Source organism: Rhineura floridana, chromosome 2 (assembly GCF_030035675.1).
Source record: "Rhineura floridana isolate rRhiFlo1 chromosome 2, rRhiFlo1.hap2, whole genome shotgun sequence".
In the NCBI taxonomy this organism is placed as follows: domain Eukaryota; kingdom Metazoa; phylum Chordata; class Lepidosauria; order Squamata; family Rhineuridae; genus Rhineura; species Rhineura floridana.
The window spans coordinates 156,126,772-156,146,684 of record NC_084481.1 but is presented as its reverse complement, the minus strand read 5'-3'; the positions used below and the strand labels follow the sequence as shown (position 1 = coordinate 156,146,684).

Here is a 19,913-nt window from a genome sequence, read left to right as displayed (position 1 = left end):
ATGAATATTCACCAAATGGTCAATATAGGAATCAAATTGATTATATAAGTGGTAGAAGAAGATGGAGAAGTTCCATACTTTCTGCAAAAACAAGACCAGGAGCAGACTGCAGTACAGATCATGAACTGGTCATATTGGAAATCAGAATAAAGCTAAAGAAGACCAACAAAGCAATCATAATGCCAAAATACAATTTAAATAACATCCCAGAAGCATATAAAGATCAAATAAGGAACAGGTCTGAGGCTTTAAACTTAGTTTACAGAGAACCAGAAGAACTATGGAGTGGAGTCAGAGACATTATCAGGGAAGAATGCAAAAAGACAATACCCCTAGTTAAAAAGAGAGAAAGACCTCAATAGATGACTGAAGAAACTCTTCAAATGGTCAAAGAGAGAAGGAAAGCAAAAACAAAAGGAGATAGAAACAAGGTCAGAACCCTAAATGCAACAATACAACGAATAGTACGTAGGGGCAAAGAGAACTATTACAATAGTGACTGTATAGAAATAGAAGAGGACAACAAAAAGGGAAGAACAAGAGCCCTATTCCACAAGATTAGAAAAATGAAAGGGAAATTTAAACCAAGAGTAGGGATGTTGAATAATCCACAGGGGAACACACTGACTGACTGAGATGAAATAAAAGGACGATGGAAGCAATACACTGAAGAACTCTATAAAAGAGATGCAAGGATGATAGATTCATTCATGGTAGAACTGAATGATGAAAAACGAGAAATTTTAGAATGTGAGGTGAAAGCTGCTCTTAAAATACGTGGAAGAAACAAATCACCAGGAACAGATGGCATACCAATAGTGTTGCTACAAGCAACTGAGACTGAATCTGTCCAAATTTTGACAAAAATCTGTCAAGAAATATGGAAAACTAACAGTGGCCCAAACACTTGAAGTGTTAAATATTCATCCCAATTCCAAAGAAAGGGGATCCCAGGGAATGCAGTAATTACCGAACTATTGCCTTAATATCCAATAAAGTAAAGTAGTGCTCAAGATTCTACAACAAAGGCTCTTACCATATATGGAGCAAGAAATGCCAGACCTCCAAGCTGGATTTAGAAAGGGAAGAGGCACCAGAGATCATATTGCAAGCATATGCTGGATAATGGAACGGACCAAGGAATTTCAGAAGAAAATCACCCTGTGCTTTATAGACTACAGCAAAGCCTTTGACTGTGTAGATCATGAAAAAACTATGGAATGGGGTGCCACAGCATCTGATTGTCCTGATGCACAACCTATACTCTGCACAAGAGGCTATTGTAAGGACAGAATATGGAGAAACCGATTGATTCCCAATTGGAAGGGGTGTGAGACAGGGGTGTATTTTATAACCCTGTTTGTTTAATCTATAAGTAGAACATATCATACAGAAAGTGGGATTGGACCAAGATGGAGGTGTGAAAATTGGAGGGAGAAATATCAATAATTTAATACATGCAGATGATACACTCTTAGCAGAAGCCAGTAATGATTTGAAATGAATGCTGATGAAAGTTAAAGGAAAGCACAAAAGCAGGACTACAGCTGAACGTCAAAAAGACTGAAGTACTGACAACAGAAGATTTATGTAACTTTAAAGTTGACAATGAGGACATTGAACTTGTCAAGGATTATCAATACCTCAGCACAGACATTAACCAAAATGGAGACAATAGTCAAGAAATCAGAAGAAGGCTAGGACTGGGGAGGGCAGCTATGAGAGAACTGGAAAAGATCCTCAAATGCAAAGATGTATCACTGAACACCAAAGTTAGGATCATTCAGACCATGGTATTCCCGATCTCTATGTATGGATGTGAAAGCTGGACAGTGAAAAAGGCAGGTAAGAGAAAAATCAACTCATTTGAAATGTGGTGCTGGAAGAGAGCTTTGCACATACCATGGACTGCGAAAAAGACAGTGTGTTAGATCAAATTAAACCAGAACTATCACTTGAAGCTAAAATATTGAAACTAAGGTTATCATACTTTGGACACATAATGAGAAGACACGATTCACTAAAAAAGACAATAATGCTGGGAAAAACAGAAGGGAGTAGCAAAAGAGGAAGGCCAAAGAAGAGATGGATTGATTCCATAAAGGAAGCCTCAGACATGAACTTACAAGATCTGAACAGGGTGGTTCATGACAGATGCTATTGGAGGTCACTGATTCATACGGTTGCCTTAAGTTGTAATCGACTTGAAGGCACATAACAACAACAACAACAACAACAACAACAACAACAACAACAACAACAACAACAACAACAACAACAACAACAACAACAACCACAACAACAACAAAACAGATTCAAAGTCACTTTGTTACTTCAGGAACATAAAATGTAATTATGTACACATTAGTTTGGCATAAAATGATCACATTTGGTATATTAAAAGTACATTTTATTCAAACAATTATTACAAATTGAATTTACTTTTTTAAATTTTTACTTTTTTTTTGGTAATAAATGGATGTACAAGATCTTGAACTGTAAGGAACCTCTTTTGTTTTGCCAGTTTATGAGGAGCAAGCAAAAACCAATTTAAAAAAAAAGAAGAAACCATCAACATTAATAACAAAGAAAATTATTTATGTCTCCGCTAGTTCTTCACAGTGTAAAGCAGACATAAAGCATCCATTCACATAAAAAGAACTGAGAAAAGGGGGAGGGGGACCAAGATTCAATGAAACATTTTATTCATCATGCTAAAATAAAACATTCCACAATCCATTTTTTTCAATTTTTCAGAAAAAAAAACACAAAAACAGCTTCGGGAAAAAATGGAAAGAAACTGGATTTTTTCCAAATTTTTCCAGGCCACATCTCTAAACACAACTCAAATGAAAAACTCTCCTGCCCATGAGGTGATGTAGTTGTTATGTGCCTTCAAGTCGATTAAGGATGGAGTGAAATGGCAGCTATAGTAACAGTCCTTTGTCACACAAGTGCCATGAACATCAAGGGAATGAGGGGACTTCTATGCATCTAAAACCCCAGGGGTGGGTGGCCTTAATGTGTATTTTGTGGTTAAAAGCAGATTCTTAGAGATATCCCATGGCTGACCTTTTTACACTATGCAAATTGACCATTTTGGCCACCCTCTGTTTACCACCTTCATTCAGAGCTTGCTTTTTCATTGTTATTTCACTTGCTTACACATGGAAATAATGACGTTTTTTCCCTAATGTAACACAACATTTCTTACACTTGATTCACTATGAAAGAAACCAGAGAGAAACATGCTGAGCATGTCTGATTTGGGGGTAGCAGTCGACCCTAAAAGAGCAGGATGGTGTTGTTGGTCGCACCTTATCTGTAGCAGTCTCATCCTTCTCTTCAGGGTTTGACTCAGGATTGGGCTCCACCTGTAGATTCCAGCGGTCCAGCTGCACAATCTCTCCCTCCTCTACATGTGACAGGATCTTTGACAAGGGCTCATCTGTGTAACCCTGTGGGTTGAGATGTTGACTGTCATGAGATAGTGAACATAAGTTAGCTCCTGTGGGAAAACGGATGTAGCTCAGTGATATAACATCTGTTTTGCATGCAGAAGGTCCCAATTTCAATCCTTGGCATCTCCAGGAAGGGCTGGGAAAAAGATTTCTGTCTGAAACCCTTGAGAGCTGCTGCCAGTCAGTGTAGACAATACTCAGCTACATGGACCACTGGTCTGACTCAGTGTAAGGCAGCTTTCTATGTCCCATTTAATCTCAAATTAGACCCTCTCACAAAGCACAAATAAGTATTGTATTGGTAGTGAATTGGCAAAGTCTTACCCCACCCCAGTTCAGTGTTCTTGCAAGGTCATTTCCTGTCCCCAAAGGAAGGATGGCCACAGGAGGTGGAGGGTTCAGGCGCAATTGGTCCAAAATGGAGAGGATCCATCCCACCTACTCAGAGAGGAAAAGAGAGATTCAGACATAAATGCTGCTGGAAGCTTCCTGAGTTTTTGCTTCTGGCCATGATTGTTTTTCCTAGATATGCAAACTCCAAAAAGTGGCAAAAGGGAAAATGTTAGGAAATGGAGGAAAGCCACATGAGTGGGTCACCTAGGCCATGATACATTCCCAGTTAATCCAGTTTGGAACTGACTAACCCAAAACCAAGCAAAAAATATTATCTGTGAATAATATAGAGTGAATCAGAAGCAGCTCACATTTTAGACAGGAGGGACATGTTGAGCTGAAGCAAAGACAGCAGGATAGTGGTATTTAAGCAGTCACCGCAGTGATTGACCCTGAAACTCCAGCCATGCTAATTACAAACCACCAGTGTAGGTGGTACTCACAGAAATGACAGTCTCTAGTATGTTATTCAGCTAGCATCTTAGCTGAAGAGGAAATACGCTGCAACCTCGGACATGTAGTCTTGAATGATTATAAAATTATTATAGGTCATGGTGGACCTATGCTTCTCATATGAGTCAGAGCAAGAAAACCGTCTCCTAATGGACATTGGCTATCAATGACTACTTCCCATGATGGCTATATTCTACCTGCACTGTTGAATGTGGTATTCCTCTGAGTACCAGCTGCTGGGAATCACATGGGGGGGTGTTGTTGCACTCAGGTGCTGCTTGCAAGCTTCCCAGAGGCATCTGGCTGGCCACTGTGAGAACAGTGCTGGACAAGATGAGCTACTGGCCTGATCCTGCAAGGGTCTTCTCATTTTCTTATGACAAAAATCCAGGTTCCCTTCATAGCTCATCAAGTGCTAAAAGGATCATGGCCACTTACCGTACCATCTCCCCCACATGCCAGAATCCGTAGGTTGTGCACTTTACGATACATCTCCAACCTGCACAAAGCCCAAAAGGATTAATAGTTAAAAGGGGAAGAATGGAATGAGCACCATCAACAGGAAGCATTCCCACATTTCCATAGAACCTTTAAAAAATGTAGATGCCCAGTATGAGGCAAAGAAGCTGAATAAGAACCAGTCAGGACACATTTGCCTTTAGACCCAATCCTCAACCTGGCACAATAACCTTCATACTTCCAGAGAGAGCTGTATGGCCAAAGTCAGAAAAAGAGGGTACTGGGAAGGAAGAACCATGCTTTGGGTTATGTATGGTAATTTATGTGATCCTAACCCCACTCACCTGGAAGTAGGTCCCACTGAATTTAACAGGATTTACTTTTGAGTGGACATGGTTAAGAATGCATTGTTAGATTTCTGGGTATTAGCTCCTGGGTTTTGGCTCAAAACTATTAAGCTCTTTTTCCTCCAGGACGTAGTAGGGGGCCTGAGTAAAAGATCCAATCAGTAATTCATGTTAGTGCTGTGCTTAGCGCCCAGCTGAAAGTTGGTGCAGTAGCTAGAGATTTGTGCTGAATCTGAAAAACCCAAGTTCAAACATGAAGTTTGCTTGGTCACCTGAGAAAAGTCATTCTTTCTTAGGCTAATCTACTTAAAATGATTTTTTATTTTTTCTATCCCACTCTTCCTTTACACTATTACCAGCACTTTTCAACCATAGGTACTTCACAGTATATCAGGTACTACAAGTGCCATCAGCTGAAGAGCCCTGCCTTACAAAGCAAGCCAAGAGAAGCTTATATAGAGTAGCCCAGCCAGCTTCACACCTGCTTAGCTTCAACAATGACAGAACACCAGGTGTTTAAGATCATTCCTTGGAAGAAAGGCAGGATGCAAATGTAAACACAAACGAACATAAACTACATGGGAGTTTCCTTCCTGTGTCAAGTACAAATAAGGCTTCTCTGCTGGGATAGGAATATTAGCTTTCAAACTAATACTCACGCTTCTTTGGGGCCTCCCTGGCTGAGGTCAAAAACTTGTCGAGGGTTGAGGTACCACATAAATGACTGGATTATCTTTGTTCCCTGAAAGAAGTGTGGGAAAAGAAAAGATTCAAGAAATTAGGAAACCAGTTGCAGAAGGATTAGGGCTAGAAAGAGACCATTTTGGCATATAAGCAGCATATAAACAATAAATAATAAAAGATAAATATATCAGCATAAGATCTGCAACCAATGAAATAAAATGCTATAAAAATAAACCTACCTGATTCCCACCACTTTTGGGATTCACAAACACAAGCAGTGGCTTCATGAGAGGTGCTGGGACAGGCTTGATGACGAAGGGTTTCCATCGCCCTTCCTTCAATAATAAATAAATTTTAATAATAATAATACCCAGAACTATGAATAAATGTGAACTTTTGCTCATGAGGCTCAAGGTATTGTTTTTTGGGTAGGATTCCAGTTGCTATCACCATTAAATCTAACATTATTCTGGGACATGTGAGGCAAAATTGGACAAATGTGCATAATCTGTTATTGGGGAAATACAAGCAGCTGGGGTGCAGGGGTTCGACAGAAGCTGGACCTTTATGTTCATTTCTTGTCAAGCTCTCCAAAAACAGGAATGAAAATAATGGGAAAAGGCGAGCCACTGGAAGTTTCAATCATATCTTGTCAGGTTTCATCAAGTTGTTTTCAGTCTTTTCTCCCTTGGGCTTCAACCCCTGCCATCCTAAGGAACAAGTAGTCTCCCTTTAGATTGCCATCAGCTTTGCCTCAGTTTCCTTAAGTAGAGCAGCAAAAGGTCCCTGAATCCTTAAAGCAGCCTTTCCCAACCAGTGTGCCTCCAGATGTTGCTGGACTACAATTCCCATCTTTCCTGACCATTAGCAATGCTGGCTGAGGCTGATGGGAGTTGTGGTCCAACAACATCTGGAGGCACACTGGTTGGGAAAGGCTGCCTTAAAGGAAGGTAATCAAAAATGTTTAGGATTCACTGACTCTGTGGTATCAAGGCAACATTAACTAGGTTCCCTCAGTTTAAAAACAATACTTAAAATGAATGACTAAACTTTCATGATCATTAATTTACATTTTAACTTTATGGCCTTCTGTTTGCTACAGTGTCTCTGTGCTAACAGTCAGAAAGAAGTTTACATACAAAGCCATTAGTAAACAATCATGCAGCAAAAACGGTGTATTATTGGTGATTACCAGACAGCAGTAATTCTGTGACAGAGATGAGGAATCTGTGGCTCTCTAGATGTTACTGGACTACAACTCCCATTATCATCCCTGACCATTGGCCACCCTGGCTAAGGTTGATTGGAGTTGCAGCCCAACTCTCATTAGCCCCTGGTTCCCCTTCCCTGTTCTATGGCAAAAAAGGAAGTGAATGGGTTATTGAACCAGACTCCCAAAGGAATTAGACCAGAATTCTATGATAGACCCTTTTCTTCTCCCTTCGCAGTACTCCACAATGAAATGTTAACCACAGTTTTCCATTTTGTCTAAATTAGTAAACTACGGTTACCAGTTTGGAACAAGCCAGAATCTTATACTATGGGGTTCAAGATTTCGGCTTGTTCCAAATGTAGTAACCATAGCTTCCTAGTATGGACAAAATGGGAAATTATGCTTGATTAGAAATTTCATCATGTTGTTGAAGTGTGTCACGAAGGGGCTGCATGAGCAGGCAAAAGGCTCATACATATCTTGGCTTATTTAAGCCAAGATATGATCGTTCAAAGACAGCCTATGTCTTCCAAAATGTATCACAAATTAGATCAGAGAATTTGTCACAACTGTTTTGATCTCTATAATTACATAGTTGATTTTAGATATAAAAGTCCTATATTTGTAGTTACATTAAGTATGCAGGTTTCTAGACTTTTTGTGAACATATACATTTAGTTAGACTTTAAATGCTTCTTATATTTATTACACCACTTTTAAGCTAAAGTATTTTCTATATATAATTATTGGTTTATAATACCAGGTTCGAATCCCCACACAGCCATGAAGCTCACTGGGTGACCTTGGACCAGTCACTGCCTCTCAGCCTCAGAGGAAGGCAATGGTAAACCATCTCTGAATACCACTTACCATGAAAACCCTATTCATAGGGTTGCCATAAGTCGAAATCGACTTGAAGGCAGTCCATTTCCATTTATATTAAAAAAAAATTACCCTTCTTAATTGTGGGATAAATTCTTATTGTAGTGAGGTTCCCTTCTCCTCTATTCAGATGATACACTTCTGTCCCCTCCAAATCTTTTGGGGGATTCCATGCAATTTCAATGTTTTTCAGTGAAACAAAAATACCTCTTGATTATTCTTTTTGGAGTTTGTTACATTAAAACTTTTGCAGTTTGTAAGTTAAACAAGCAATTGTTGACAAGAATGTACATTTTAAATTTTTAAAAAGTGTCCACTTTCTCCAGCATGCTAACAACATTCATAAGTAAAGGATTGGAGAGACAAAACCACTAGTCTCCTGCCTAATATTTTCTGCATTGCCTCCTAAGCATCACTGATTCTTCACTTTGAATCTTATACTCTTCTAGTTCTCAGACTTCCTCCATCCTAGTCCTATTTTCTGACCTCAGGACCCTTCTTGCTGGATTTCCTTCTGAATGATGTCCTCTTTTTCTTCTTACTTGACTTTAGTGGGTTCTAGAGAGGAGGAAAAAGAAGCCATGTAAATGAGGAGATGGTTTAAATAAGATCTTAAAAACATAACATGACAGCCTGCTGGATCAGGCCAGCGGCCCATCTAGTCCAGCACAGAATCATAGGCCATCAAGACCAGCCCCTGCTCAACGCATCCTGTTCTCAAAGTGGCCAACCAGATGCCCATGTGAAGTCCATCAAGCAGGAGCTGAGTGCAAGAGCTCTCTCCTCTCCTGCAGCTTCCAGCAACTGGTTTTCAGAAGCATACTGCGTCTGGCTATGGTGGCACAGCACATCCATCATGGCTAGTAGCCATTGATAGCATTATCCTCCATGAAGTTCTCTAATCATCTTTTAAAGGCATCGACGTTGGTAGCCATCACAGCCTCTTGAGGGAGCAAATTCCATGGTTTAACTATGTATTGCATGAAGAAGTGCTTTCTTTTGTCTGTCCTGAATCTTCCAAAATTCAGCTTCATTGAGTGTCTATGAGTTCCAGGGGTACAAGGGAGAAAAGGCTTTCTCTATCCACTTTCTCCATGCACAGGATAATTTTATACATTTCTATCATGTCACCTCTGATTCACCTTTTCTCTAAACTAAAAAGCCCCAAATGCAGCAACCTTTTGTCATAGGGGAGTCGCTCCATCCCCTGACCATTCTGGTTGCCCTTTTCTGAACCTTTTCCAACTCTACAATATTCTTTTTGAGGTGAGACGACCAGAACTGCAAACAGTATTCCAAATGTGGCTGCACTATAGATTTATACATCAGCATTACAATATCAGCAGTTTTATTTTCAATAACTTTCCTAATGATCCCTAGCATGGAATTTGCCTTTTTTTACCACTGCTGCACACTAAGTCGACATCTTCATTGAGCTATCCACTGTGACCCCAAGATCTTGTTCCTGATTGTCACTGCCAGTTCAGACCCCATGAGCACATATTATTATTATTATTATTATTATTATTATTATTATTATTATTATTATTATTATTATTATATCCCACCCTCCTCCCAGCAGGAGCCCAGGGCAGCAAACAAAAGCACTAAAAACATTAAAACATCATAAAAACAATATGTGAAATTAAGATTTTTTCTTCCAATCTGCGTAACTTTAAAGTCACCGATTTATAGAGGAAAGCTGAGGGGGCCACTTACTTGGGGATGCCGGACCCGTAGAATCCAGGTGGGGGGAATGACAACAGCAGCATGTGCCCCTAGTGAGCAGGGCTCCTCAATGTGCTGAAGCATGAAACATGAAACTTTACTGTGATACTGAAAGGAAGGGAAAAGAAGAAAGCCAGTCAGTGTCTACAGAACAGCCAAGGACAATCACAGTCTTCTGTAAGCCTGTTTCAAACATTGACCAGGTCTACACATGCAGCAGAATGAGGCAGAAACCAGGTGGTAGAGTGCTAAGGAATGGACTGTATCACTTCAGATTGCAGGTGGGAGGACGACATTTTTAAAATACTCCCCTATATTTAAAACAACACAGACAAAACAACTTGTGCCAGGAAGAAAACTAGTACCTCTATTTTTTGGGTGGGGGAAGGAAAAGTGGCAGGGGTGGCTGGGTTTTGAAAGGGAGGGTCAAATTAGCAAACAGGGACATGCTGCACTCACTGCTTGCTTACACCAGGAACAGCTGATGGCTATAATCTCCTTGCTGTGAAAGGCGAACTTCTGCTGGAAACCCTGCAGAGAGAAAGAAAAAAGAGGAGAAAGTTGCATGTCACTTCAAGTTTCTTTTTATATCACAGTGATAAGCCTATGGTCCATTAAGTAACAACAACAAAGAGACCTGTGGCATCTTAAAAACAAACATATTGAAACATTAATGTTTTATAGATGAGTGTCCTTCATCAGACAGATGACTCTTGTCACAATAAATGTGTTAAGTCTTCATAGCTCTGAAAGGATTTGTATTTTTCCCCCTACAACAAACTAACATGGATACTTTTCTGAAAATCGTCTATTAAATAGCAGATGCTAAACCATCAACACAGGTTAGTGCGATGTAGGCCACAAATCTCAATTATTTTTTTAAACCACCCATCATCTCACAATCATAGGGCTATATACAATAATATATGAAACTCCACATAAAAGTTTCAAAAATACCATGCAATCTTAAAATGTATTATGTGCCAGACTCCAGAAATCATCTTGATAAGCTAAGTATCATATGTGGCCTTACTGACTCAAGTTCTCTCAAAGGCCTGAATGAATAAATGTACCTTCAGATGGCAACACAAAACTGACACGGAGGAGGCCAACTGTATGTCCATATCCCTATACACTACTTCTCAGCACCTCAAGAAAATATGGAGCAGCATCTTCTGAGTACAGAAATCTTCAATATAGACTCCCATCTACTGAAACTGCAATACAAGCTCTAGTTGCATAAGAATCCCAGAAGAAACTATGCATTCCTTGGTCTGTTACATTTTTTGCAGATTCCAATTCCAGCGTCGTATCTTCAAGCTATGTATACACACATACATACACGCACACACACACGCACACACACACACACACACACACACACACACACACACACACAGGTTTTCCCTCACCTTTCCACATTGTCGGCATTTCCCTTCCTGGCGTCTCCGGTGCACCCAATGATGCCGCACAATTGTAGGCTGCATAGAAACATGTGAACAATTCAGGAAGGGGTGGGGGGTGGAAATTATATGTACACTTTTCCCTGAGTATAAATCTAGGCTGAGCCACATAGCAGCTGCAGACTCCCAACACTGCCTAAATATCCAAAACAGAGTCATGCTTCACTTTCCCCTGCTTCAGAACCCCTCACACTCCGAAAGGAAGCCTCCAAGGCAAATTTTAGTGTTAAATGAGGATAGACGCCCAATGCAAAGCACTCTAATGGAAAAATTTTAGCGGCCGTCATTCAAGAGAAAATAAGCACACTCTTTTTAAGATGCATCGAATCAAAACTTTTAAAAACTATATTTTGTGGTATTTTATTCAAAGAAACTCCACAGTCTACTTTTTTTTGCCATATGTATTACCTCATGACTGTGGGCATTATACTACACAAAGATTATACATGTTTTTTCTGAAACAAAAGTTAAATACATAGGAATGATATGTACAGCTGTCCTTAGCAGCAAAGTGAACAAAATCCTGGTCCATTTAACAACAGGGACCACTGCCGCTTCAAATTTTAAAAACATTTAACAAGTGTAATGAGTACAGGTCCTTTAGGGGATACACATTTATCTCATCTACTACATGATATACCTGCTCATTTCATGGGATGCTGAAAAATTATGGTGGAAGCATTTTGTGCCTTTTAAGTTCGCGGAAAGGGTGATTATTAGCCATTCCATGCACTAAGAGTTGTCTCATCTACTGAAATCAACTGGCAGGAGCAAGGAGCAGGGCTTCCTCTGCAATGGGCCCACCCTCTCTTGGGATTTCTTTCCCCCCTCCCTGCACTGGAAAAACCCTGCCTGGATAACTTTGTCTTTAGTCTTGCAGAAATTAGTTAAACTTTTTATTCCAGGTAGCATTCAGAGGGAGAAACAGATGCCATGTTTATGCTCGTTATTTTTCTGCCCTTTAAATGTTTTATTGTTTACATGCTTTTATGGTTGTCAATTATTGCTTTATTCTTAATTGTAAGCTGCCCCAAGAGCCATTTTATAAAGACCATGTGTGGGATATAAATAAATAAATTTGTGCAAGTCTTGCTCATAGGACAGAATTTAGAAAGTTTTTTTTGTCTCTGCTGAAAGAGAAAGTTGCAAGTACAGCAACACAGGGAAATACTATCAGGTATTTATTTTTATGTTTGTTTCTGTACTCTCTTCTTAATATGCCTTGCTGATTCTGATATTCCCCAAATCCATTATAATGGTGATCCTATTAAGAGTTAGAGAGGTGAACCTCAGAGATAGACTGCACTTCTGATGCCACCAAGACCAAACACACCAAAATGCAAATCAGAATAATACCCTCACCCTTAAAAGTGTTTTAAGGGTTAGAATAGTGACTTGTTTACTAGAGATGATAATTACACCTCTCTCTGTTGAGAATATTATGCCTGTATGTTAAAAACTGCTTGGCTTTTTAACAAGATATTTGAAGAGAAATTTGTTTAGGTCTATATCCAACTTGAGGGCCAGTGCAAAGTCTGTTGAGATGAAGCACAGTTTACTCTGTGGAGCTAACAGAGTATCTCCCTCCAGGTATGGATGCTGCCTGATGGTTTGCCAATATGGATTCTAATTGGCTCAACCCTCTACTTTTCAGCACCATGGAGAGTTCTCTTCCTCTAGGGACAGAACTAGATGGTAGAAGTATGTTGCAATTAGCCACATCCTTCCTAGCATTCATCAATCCCTCCAGAGGTACCACTAACTCAGGGGTAGCCAATGTGGTGTCTTCCAGATGTTTCTGGACTACAACTCCCATTATCCCTGGCCATTAGCCATGCTGGTCAGGCATTGTAGTCGAAGAACATCTGAAGCAGACCACATTGGCTACCCCTCTTCTAACTGGTAAATTATCCCTCTATTTTCTTAGCATAGAACATAAGAACAGCCTGATGGATCAGGTCAATGGTTCATCTAGTCCATCATCCTGTCCTCACAGCAGCGAACCAGATGCTTATGAGAAGACCACAAGCACTCCTCCCTCACGCAAGGAAGCCCCACCCATTACTATAATGTATAAACATTCCTTGAATAATAGATAATGGCTGGAATCTCAGACAATGTGCAGATTCTCAAAAGAAATGTTCAGGAGGGCGGGGTGATAGTGTGCTTTCTATTGCGCAGGTGCAGGTTAGCACCTTAAGTTCATGCAGCTGTACAACTTGAGGTCTTACTATGGGCAGTTAGGCCACGTATTTCACGGCCACTGGCATCAAGGTGTGCATGCAGACAATTCCGTTGTGCCACAAAATCATAAGAAGTACACACAGCTCTTACCTCTCGGACATTCCTTGATCCAGATTCCCTGAAGGAAGGCTTGCATCGGAAATTTATCTATGGATTTAACAGGAAGAGGGGTAGAAAGCTTTTTTAAAAACATGAAGTACTTCTGTCTTATGCAGAAGACTTTGACATTCCCTTTTCCCTCCCTCCCTCCCTCCCTCCCAGTCATCTCAATTAATAATTGAGTATATGAGCATACTTTATACCGAGTCAGGCCATCAATTCATCTAGCTCAATGCTATCTACTCTAACTGGCAGTGGCTCTCCAAGACCCCTCCCTCACACATGCATTTCCCAGCCTTGCTACCTGAAATAATTTAACTGGAAATACCAGGGACAGAATCTGAGACCTTCTGAATGCAAAGCTATCAGCTTTGGCTCCTCAAAATGCAAAAGTTATTTACATTTAGAGTCAACAAGGGATAAAATATGAAGAGAGCTTGGTGCTTAGAAATTTATCCTAGTGGACATTCAAGTGTTCTTGGGACACTGGTCCCAGCACAAATGTTTCTTGTTTTTAAGAAGGTTGATCCCGTATATCCAAGCATAGCACAGCAGCTAAAGTAGACTTTACTTACTTTCTCTAGCTGTTCTATACAGGGTGTGTGGACTACAATCTTGCAGGCTGCACACTTGCGCTTGGACAGAGGTTTTTGCTGCAAAACAAGGAAAACAAGATGTTTACATCATCAGCTAGCATCTGGAAACCTGCAAGCTTAACATCTGAATACACCTGTGCAGAAAAGAAGTCATATGGAACAAATACAGGTGTAGGATAGGAATGCTGCATTGAAAGTGCCTCTTCTTCGGTCTGCACTCCTCCATCCCTATGCATGTAGCAGTGGTGAGGAAGGAGATGGCGTGCACTGTAGATGGAGCACACTGCCTCCCTCTCCTCTTGGTCATAATGAAGCAAACAGAATCCAGGAACTGGCATATATTATTATTATTATTTTATCATTATTATGGTTTATTTCTATCCTGCCTTTTGGCCAAAAGGCCCTCAAGGCGGCTCACAAAAAATAAACACAAATACAGACATACAAATAAATAAAAACAGTACAATTTACAAAAATTAAACAAGGTAATAACATTATTAATATACATTGATTGATCATAGTCCCCCAAGCAGGGAGCAGTCAAAGGGATAGCTGGAAAGATGTGTTTCTTTCTATCACACTTCTATATACTTAGGTAGATTCTAATTTTTTAAAAACCACATCAAGAGAAAATATAAAAACATCATGCAATAAAGGGAAGAACTACAAACGAATCTAGATGAATTGGTATCAAGGAAAGTCCTGCCAGTTTCACAAGATAAAAATAAAGCTTGTGATTACATTTCCTCCTGCTTTTCTTTATTTTTAAATCTTCCTGAAAAGGTTTTTCAGTGTGACTCACTTTTTTGAGGCACCCAAGAAAGCCAGTAACACACAGTATAAAAGAAAATATCCTGAATTCTGATACTGCTAAATTCAAATTTAAGGAGGTTTATATAATTTTCTCCTTTAAAAAAAAGGGAGGAAGGTAAGGAAGGTCATCAAATGCTGAGCAACAAGTATGTAGAGTTATAGTGTGTATGGGGACATTGTAGAATTACCAACCTTTCATCAACGAATTCCTTTCACGTGAAGGTATCAAGATGAATCAGGCTATTGGTCATCTATCCAGTATCAACTATTCCAACTGGCAATTGTCATCCAAAGCCTCAGGCACTGTCTTTCCCACAGTTCCGCTCCCTCCACTCTTTGTTAGTAAGAGATGTTGGGGATTGAGACCGGGACCTTATGTACACAAAGTGCCACTAAGCCATAGTTCTCTGCTACATAGGAAGCTGCTTTGCTTTGCACATATACTTTACTCAGGCCAAACTAGATGTGACATTTCTTACACTTTTTTGCACTTGCATAGCTGATTCATTAAAACAAGACAAGTAGCCAGAACTTTCCTCTAATTAAAAAAAGAAGGCATGGCCAGGGTAGGGTTGGAGGAGAGCATTCCAGTTGGAACCATGTCAGGGGAAGGTGTTAAAGCCTCCCTTTCCCTGCTCCATGGTCCCAATCCGGTTCAGTGCTCCCTCCCAGCTTTTTTTTTTAATGAGTTACATAAGAACATCCTATGCAACAAGGATTCCATCTAGTTTGACCCAGAGAATAAGTGCAACTGGCAGCAGCTTTCCAAAGACTTGGCAGAGTTCTTTCCTACTCCAGCCTTTTAATGCATGACCTTCTGGGACCTTCTGCATGAAAATCGTGTGGACTACCAATTACATATTGCCCCATTTTTGCTTTGAGTCTTTTGCAGAAAAACACTATATGTTTTCAGGCTCTCTGTATGCAACTAATAATGCTAAGAAAAATTAAAATCACAATCCTTCTCCTTTAAAACAGTAAGCAAAATGGCTTCTTGTGTTGTGGACACTATCAGATAAGAACATAAGAAGACCCTGCTGGATCAGGCCAGTGGCCCATCTAGTCCAGCATCCTGTTCTCCAGTGGCCAACCAGATGCCCATGGGAAGCCCACAAGCCGGAGCTGAGTGCAAGAGCACCCTCCCCTCCTGTGGCTTCCAGCAACAGGTTTTCAGAAGCATACTGTGACTGACTATGGTTGCAGAGCACAGCCATCATGGCTAGTAGCCACTGATAGATTTATCCTCCATGTATTTGTCTAATTTTCTTTTAAAGCCGTCTAAGTTGGCAGCCATCATTGCCGCTTGTAGGAGTGAATTCCATAGTTTAACTATGCACTGTGTGAAGAAATACATTTTTTGTCTGTCCTGAATCTTCCAACTTTCAGCTTCACTGAATGTCCATGAGTTCTAGTGTTATGAAAGAGGGAGAAAAGTTTTCTCTATCCACTTTTTCTATGCCATGCATACTTTTAAACACTTGTATCATGTTGCCTCTGACTTGACTTTTCTCTAAACTAAAAAGCCCCCAACGCTGCAACCTTTCCTCATAAGGGAGTTGTTCCATCCCCTTGATCATTCCGGTTGCCCTTTTCTGAACCTTTTCCAACTCTACAATATCCTTTTTGATGTGAGGCAATCAGAACCGTACACAGCATTCCAAATGTGGCCGCACCATAGATTTATACAATAGGATTGTATCAGCAGTTTTATTTTCAGTACCTTTCCTAATGATCCCTAGCGTGGACTTTACCTTTTTCACCGCTGGTGCACACTGGGTCAACATCTTCATCAAGCTATCCACTACGACCACAAGGCCTCCTTCCTGGTTAGTCACTGCCAGTTCAGACCCCATGAGTGTATATGTGAAATCAAGATTTTTTGCTGCAATATGCATAACTTTATACTTATTTACATTTAATTTCATTTGCCATTTTACTGCCCATTCACTCAATTTGGAGAGGTCCTTTTGGAGTTGTTTGCAATCCCTTTTTGTTTTAACAACTCTGAACAATTTAGTATCATTACCAAACTTGGCCACCTCACTGCTCAACCCTAACTCTAGATCATTTATGAACATTTAGAAAGCACAGGTTCCAATACTGATCCTTGGGGGACTCCACTTTCTACAGTCCACCACTGGAAGAACTGTCCATTTATTGCTACTCTCTGCTTTCTGCTACGTAACCAATTAATGATCCACAAGAGGACCTCTTCTCTTATTCCATTACTTTGTGCTAGAGACCAAATCCCACACTTTCTGCTAAGAATTCTTTAAAATGATCAGGTAGTAATATCTACTGCATCATTAGCAGCAATATGAAGATCCACTTTTTCCCTTACACAATCCTTATCTCTCCAAACAAAAATATTTCCTCATATGACCTCTGTCAGATCGATCTTTGGGATGTGAAGATGATTTCTGATTTCTCCACTAGATGGTGGTGCAGTCTTACACACTGATCAAGTTTACCAGGCAGGGGCAGCCTCTTACCAAAACTTACCAGCATTTTTGCAACACAGTTTTGTTCCCCCACATAGCAGAAGTCCCCAGAGACATTGGTTTCAAACCAGATGTGCTCCCCATAAACTGCAGTTTCCTGAAAGACAGAGGCAATGTTGTCATTCCACAGTACTGTTGGAAAGTCACACTCAATTTAGAACTTGAACATGATTTTATCAGAGTTTTCAGCTTCAGGACTCAGCCCAAAAGGTTAATTTGGGGAGAGGGAACCTACATATTATCTTAGCCATGACACAGCTACTTCCTTGGGGCAAGATTCTGCTTATGACAAGGCATCATCATGTTGCACACTCCCCTTCCCTGTGCCCACCAGTATCTGCGATTGGCATGAAGTGGGCACAAAGAAACATACAGTTTGATGAACCTGGCAGCTTCCCACCCCAGGCAAGGCTGTTTCCACCAAGTGCAGCTGAGGGGATTTGGTCCAGCCAACAAACATCACAAAGCAATGGTTCTGGCCAACAGGAAGTATAGAATGGCCACATACTTTCAGGTATAGTTTGGGGAGGGGAGAAAAACAGATTTGAAAAAGTTTCTCCTTATAGACAACTTTCAGTTCCAGTCGGCAGCTTCTCCTGCAGCCAGTTGAGTGCGGTACTGTACAGCACACAACTGGGACCGCAGACAATGTCCTGCAGAGACCCAGGTACTTTCATTACAGAGAAATGCATTATTTATTTCCTGCCTTTCTCCCATGGAACTCAAGGTGATGTTCATGGGGTTCCCTGCAGTCTCCCAGACAGCACTGACCAGATCTGCTTAGTTTCAGCAAGGTTAATTTATTGTTGTTTATTTATTTGCTGCATCAAGTGACTTGACTTCAGACTACTCCGCCGTCAATGACATCCCTGCACCTAATCAACAAGGTCAGCAGTGTGTGGATTTATATGCGGCATAACTTATGCAACTGAGCCAGTGGTAAAGAACCCGTCTATTATGTTTCCTTTCCCCCCAGCCTCCCAGAGGAGGAGATGGAACTTACGCTCCAGTCAACAGTACTGCGAATTTCCCTCTCTGAGTCACTTCTCAAGGCTAATGCGGGGGTTGGCTGGGATACCATGTGCTGGAGACCAGACTTGGCAATAGCTTTTCTGAAAGACAGGAAGAAGAATGTCTGTAAGAACATCTAGAATATATCAATAATTATTATTCCTAAATGCAGCATTCATAAGTTCTGTGGAAAAGGGATGCTTAAAAAAAAAAGACCCCATGAATCTCCAATCCTAGCAAGCAGTTTAGAATGAGGCAGAAATCCTCAGAAATCACAGAGCAGGCAACACTTAGCCTACTCAGCAATACCCAGCGAGTCACACCTTCTATCTATTATTGTGGCAGTAAGAACAGGATTATACTTCATAGCCACTTTAAGTCATGCCACACAGTAACTGCTAATATATGGCAAGCCATTTTCATGTAGCAGTTCACCACATGGATTGGACAATTTGTAACATGCCACTGCAAATGTCAGCCATGAAGAAAGGCCTGGGGTGGTCTAGTTTAAAAAATCAAAGTGGCTTCTTGGTGGCAGTCCAAAGTGTAGAATTGCCCTGAATCCTTCCTCCTGAAGCAGGGTATACGAGTGTGTGGCATCACTCCATGGACAGATCATTCTTTCAAATGGATGAAAAGACTAAAGGCACAATTACAAATGCTTGTGAGTCTCCTGAGAAGATCAAACAGAGCCCAGATTTCCTGCTGCTTCCAAGACTGATCAGGGTGGGAGAAGTGGGAGGGCATTTCAGAGCCAGAGCACATGCTTAAGATCACACATGGCTTTTACTCTAGATCAATCCATCAAGGATAGTTTTCTTGTTTTTTGTCCTCTCCAAAAAAATAAAAGAGAGATGAATTTACAAATTTTAACTGAATACATTTTTATCCCATGCTTCCTCCAAGTAACTCAGAGGCTTTTGCCTTCAACAACTTTCAGAGGTAGGCAAAGCTGAGCACACAACAGGCCTAAGCTATCCTAGTAAACTTTGTAGCTGAGCAGGAATTTGAATCAGTCAAAGTCTAATATGGTAGCACTACACCACCAGAATCAATGTTACACTCATCAATGTGCATTGGAAGAATATGTCTTTGCTACTCCTGAAGCCCTTTCCTACTGTGTGTGCGCACGTTGTGAAATTGTGTAAAGAGATATCAAATCCATACTGTGTAATCTTGTGTGCACATCGTACATTAATTATTCAAAGCTGCTGCTCATTTCATGCGAGGACTTCTTAAAAGAACCTGCCTCCTCCCTCATTTGAACACCATTTCCATTGGCTTTTCCTGGCCAGGGCGATAGGCAACCTGCAATTCCAAATATGACACAGGAAATACAGCTAGCTCGTTAATGGAGGGGCACCCTTAAGCACCATACAAGGGACCCCTTATTCACTTCTTTCCCAGCAGCACCTGATGCTGCCATTGGGAAGGGAGGTGCAGGAAACAGAACATAAAGAAAGTGAAGCAATGATCACAGCAACCAGAAGACCAATGTGGTATGGTGATTTAAAATGTTACGTTTGAAAATCCCAAGTTCAAATGCCTGCTTAGCTGTGATGCTTA

At 40.6% G+C, this 19,913-nt stretch overlaps 1 protein-coding gene across 16 annotated transcripts in view; it reads right to left on the bottom strand.

Moving 5' to 3' along the window:
- DGKZ (diacylglycerol kinase zeta) overlaps nt 1-19,913 on the bottom strand; it is a 170,319-nt gene that overhangs the window by 32,592 nt on the left and 117,814 nt on the right. For all 16 annotated transcript variants that reach the window (XM_061610872.1, XM_061610874.1, XM_061610876.1 and 13 more), the window contains 13 exons: nt 18,340-18,448; nt 17,338-17,433; nt 14,002-14,079; nt 13,418-13,474; nt 11,033-11,101; nt 10,080-10,151; nt 9,612-9,728; nt 8,379-8,450; nt 6,037-6,132; nt 5,773-5,855; nt 4,746-4,806; nt 3,786-3,899; nt 3,318-3,458 (listed from right to left, as the gene is read on the bottom strand). In XM_061610872.1, the coding sequence (XP_061466856.1) occupies nt 3,318-3,458; nt 3,786-3,899; nt 4,746-4,806; nt 5,773-5,855; nt 6,037-6,132; nt 8,379-8,450; nt 9,612-9,728; nt 10,080-10,151; nt 11,033-11,101; nt 13,418-13,474; nt 14,002-14,079; nt 17,338-17,433; nt 18,340-18,448 (1,165 nt within the window). The remainder of the gene's footprint in view (nt 1-3,317; nt 3,459-3,785; nt 3,900-4,745; nt 4,807-5,772; nt 5,856-6,036; nt 6,133-8,378; nt 8,451-9,611; nt 9,729-10,079; nt 10,152-11,032; nt 11,102-13,417; nt 13,475-14,001; nt 14,080-17,337; nt 17,434-18,339; nt 18,449-19,913) is intronic.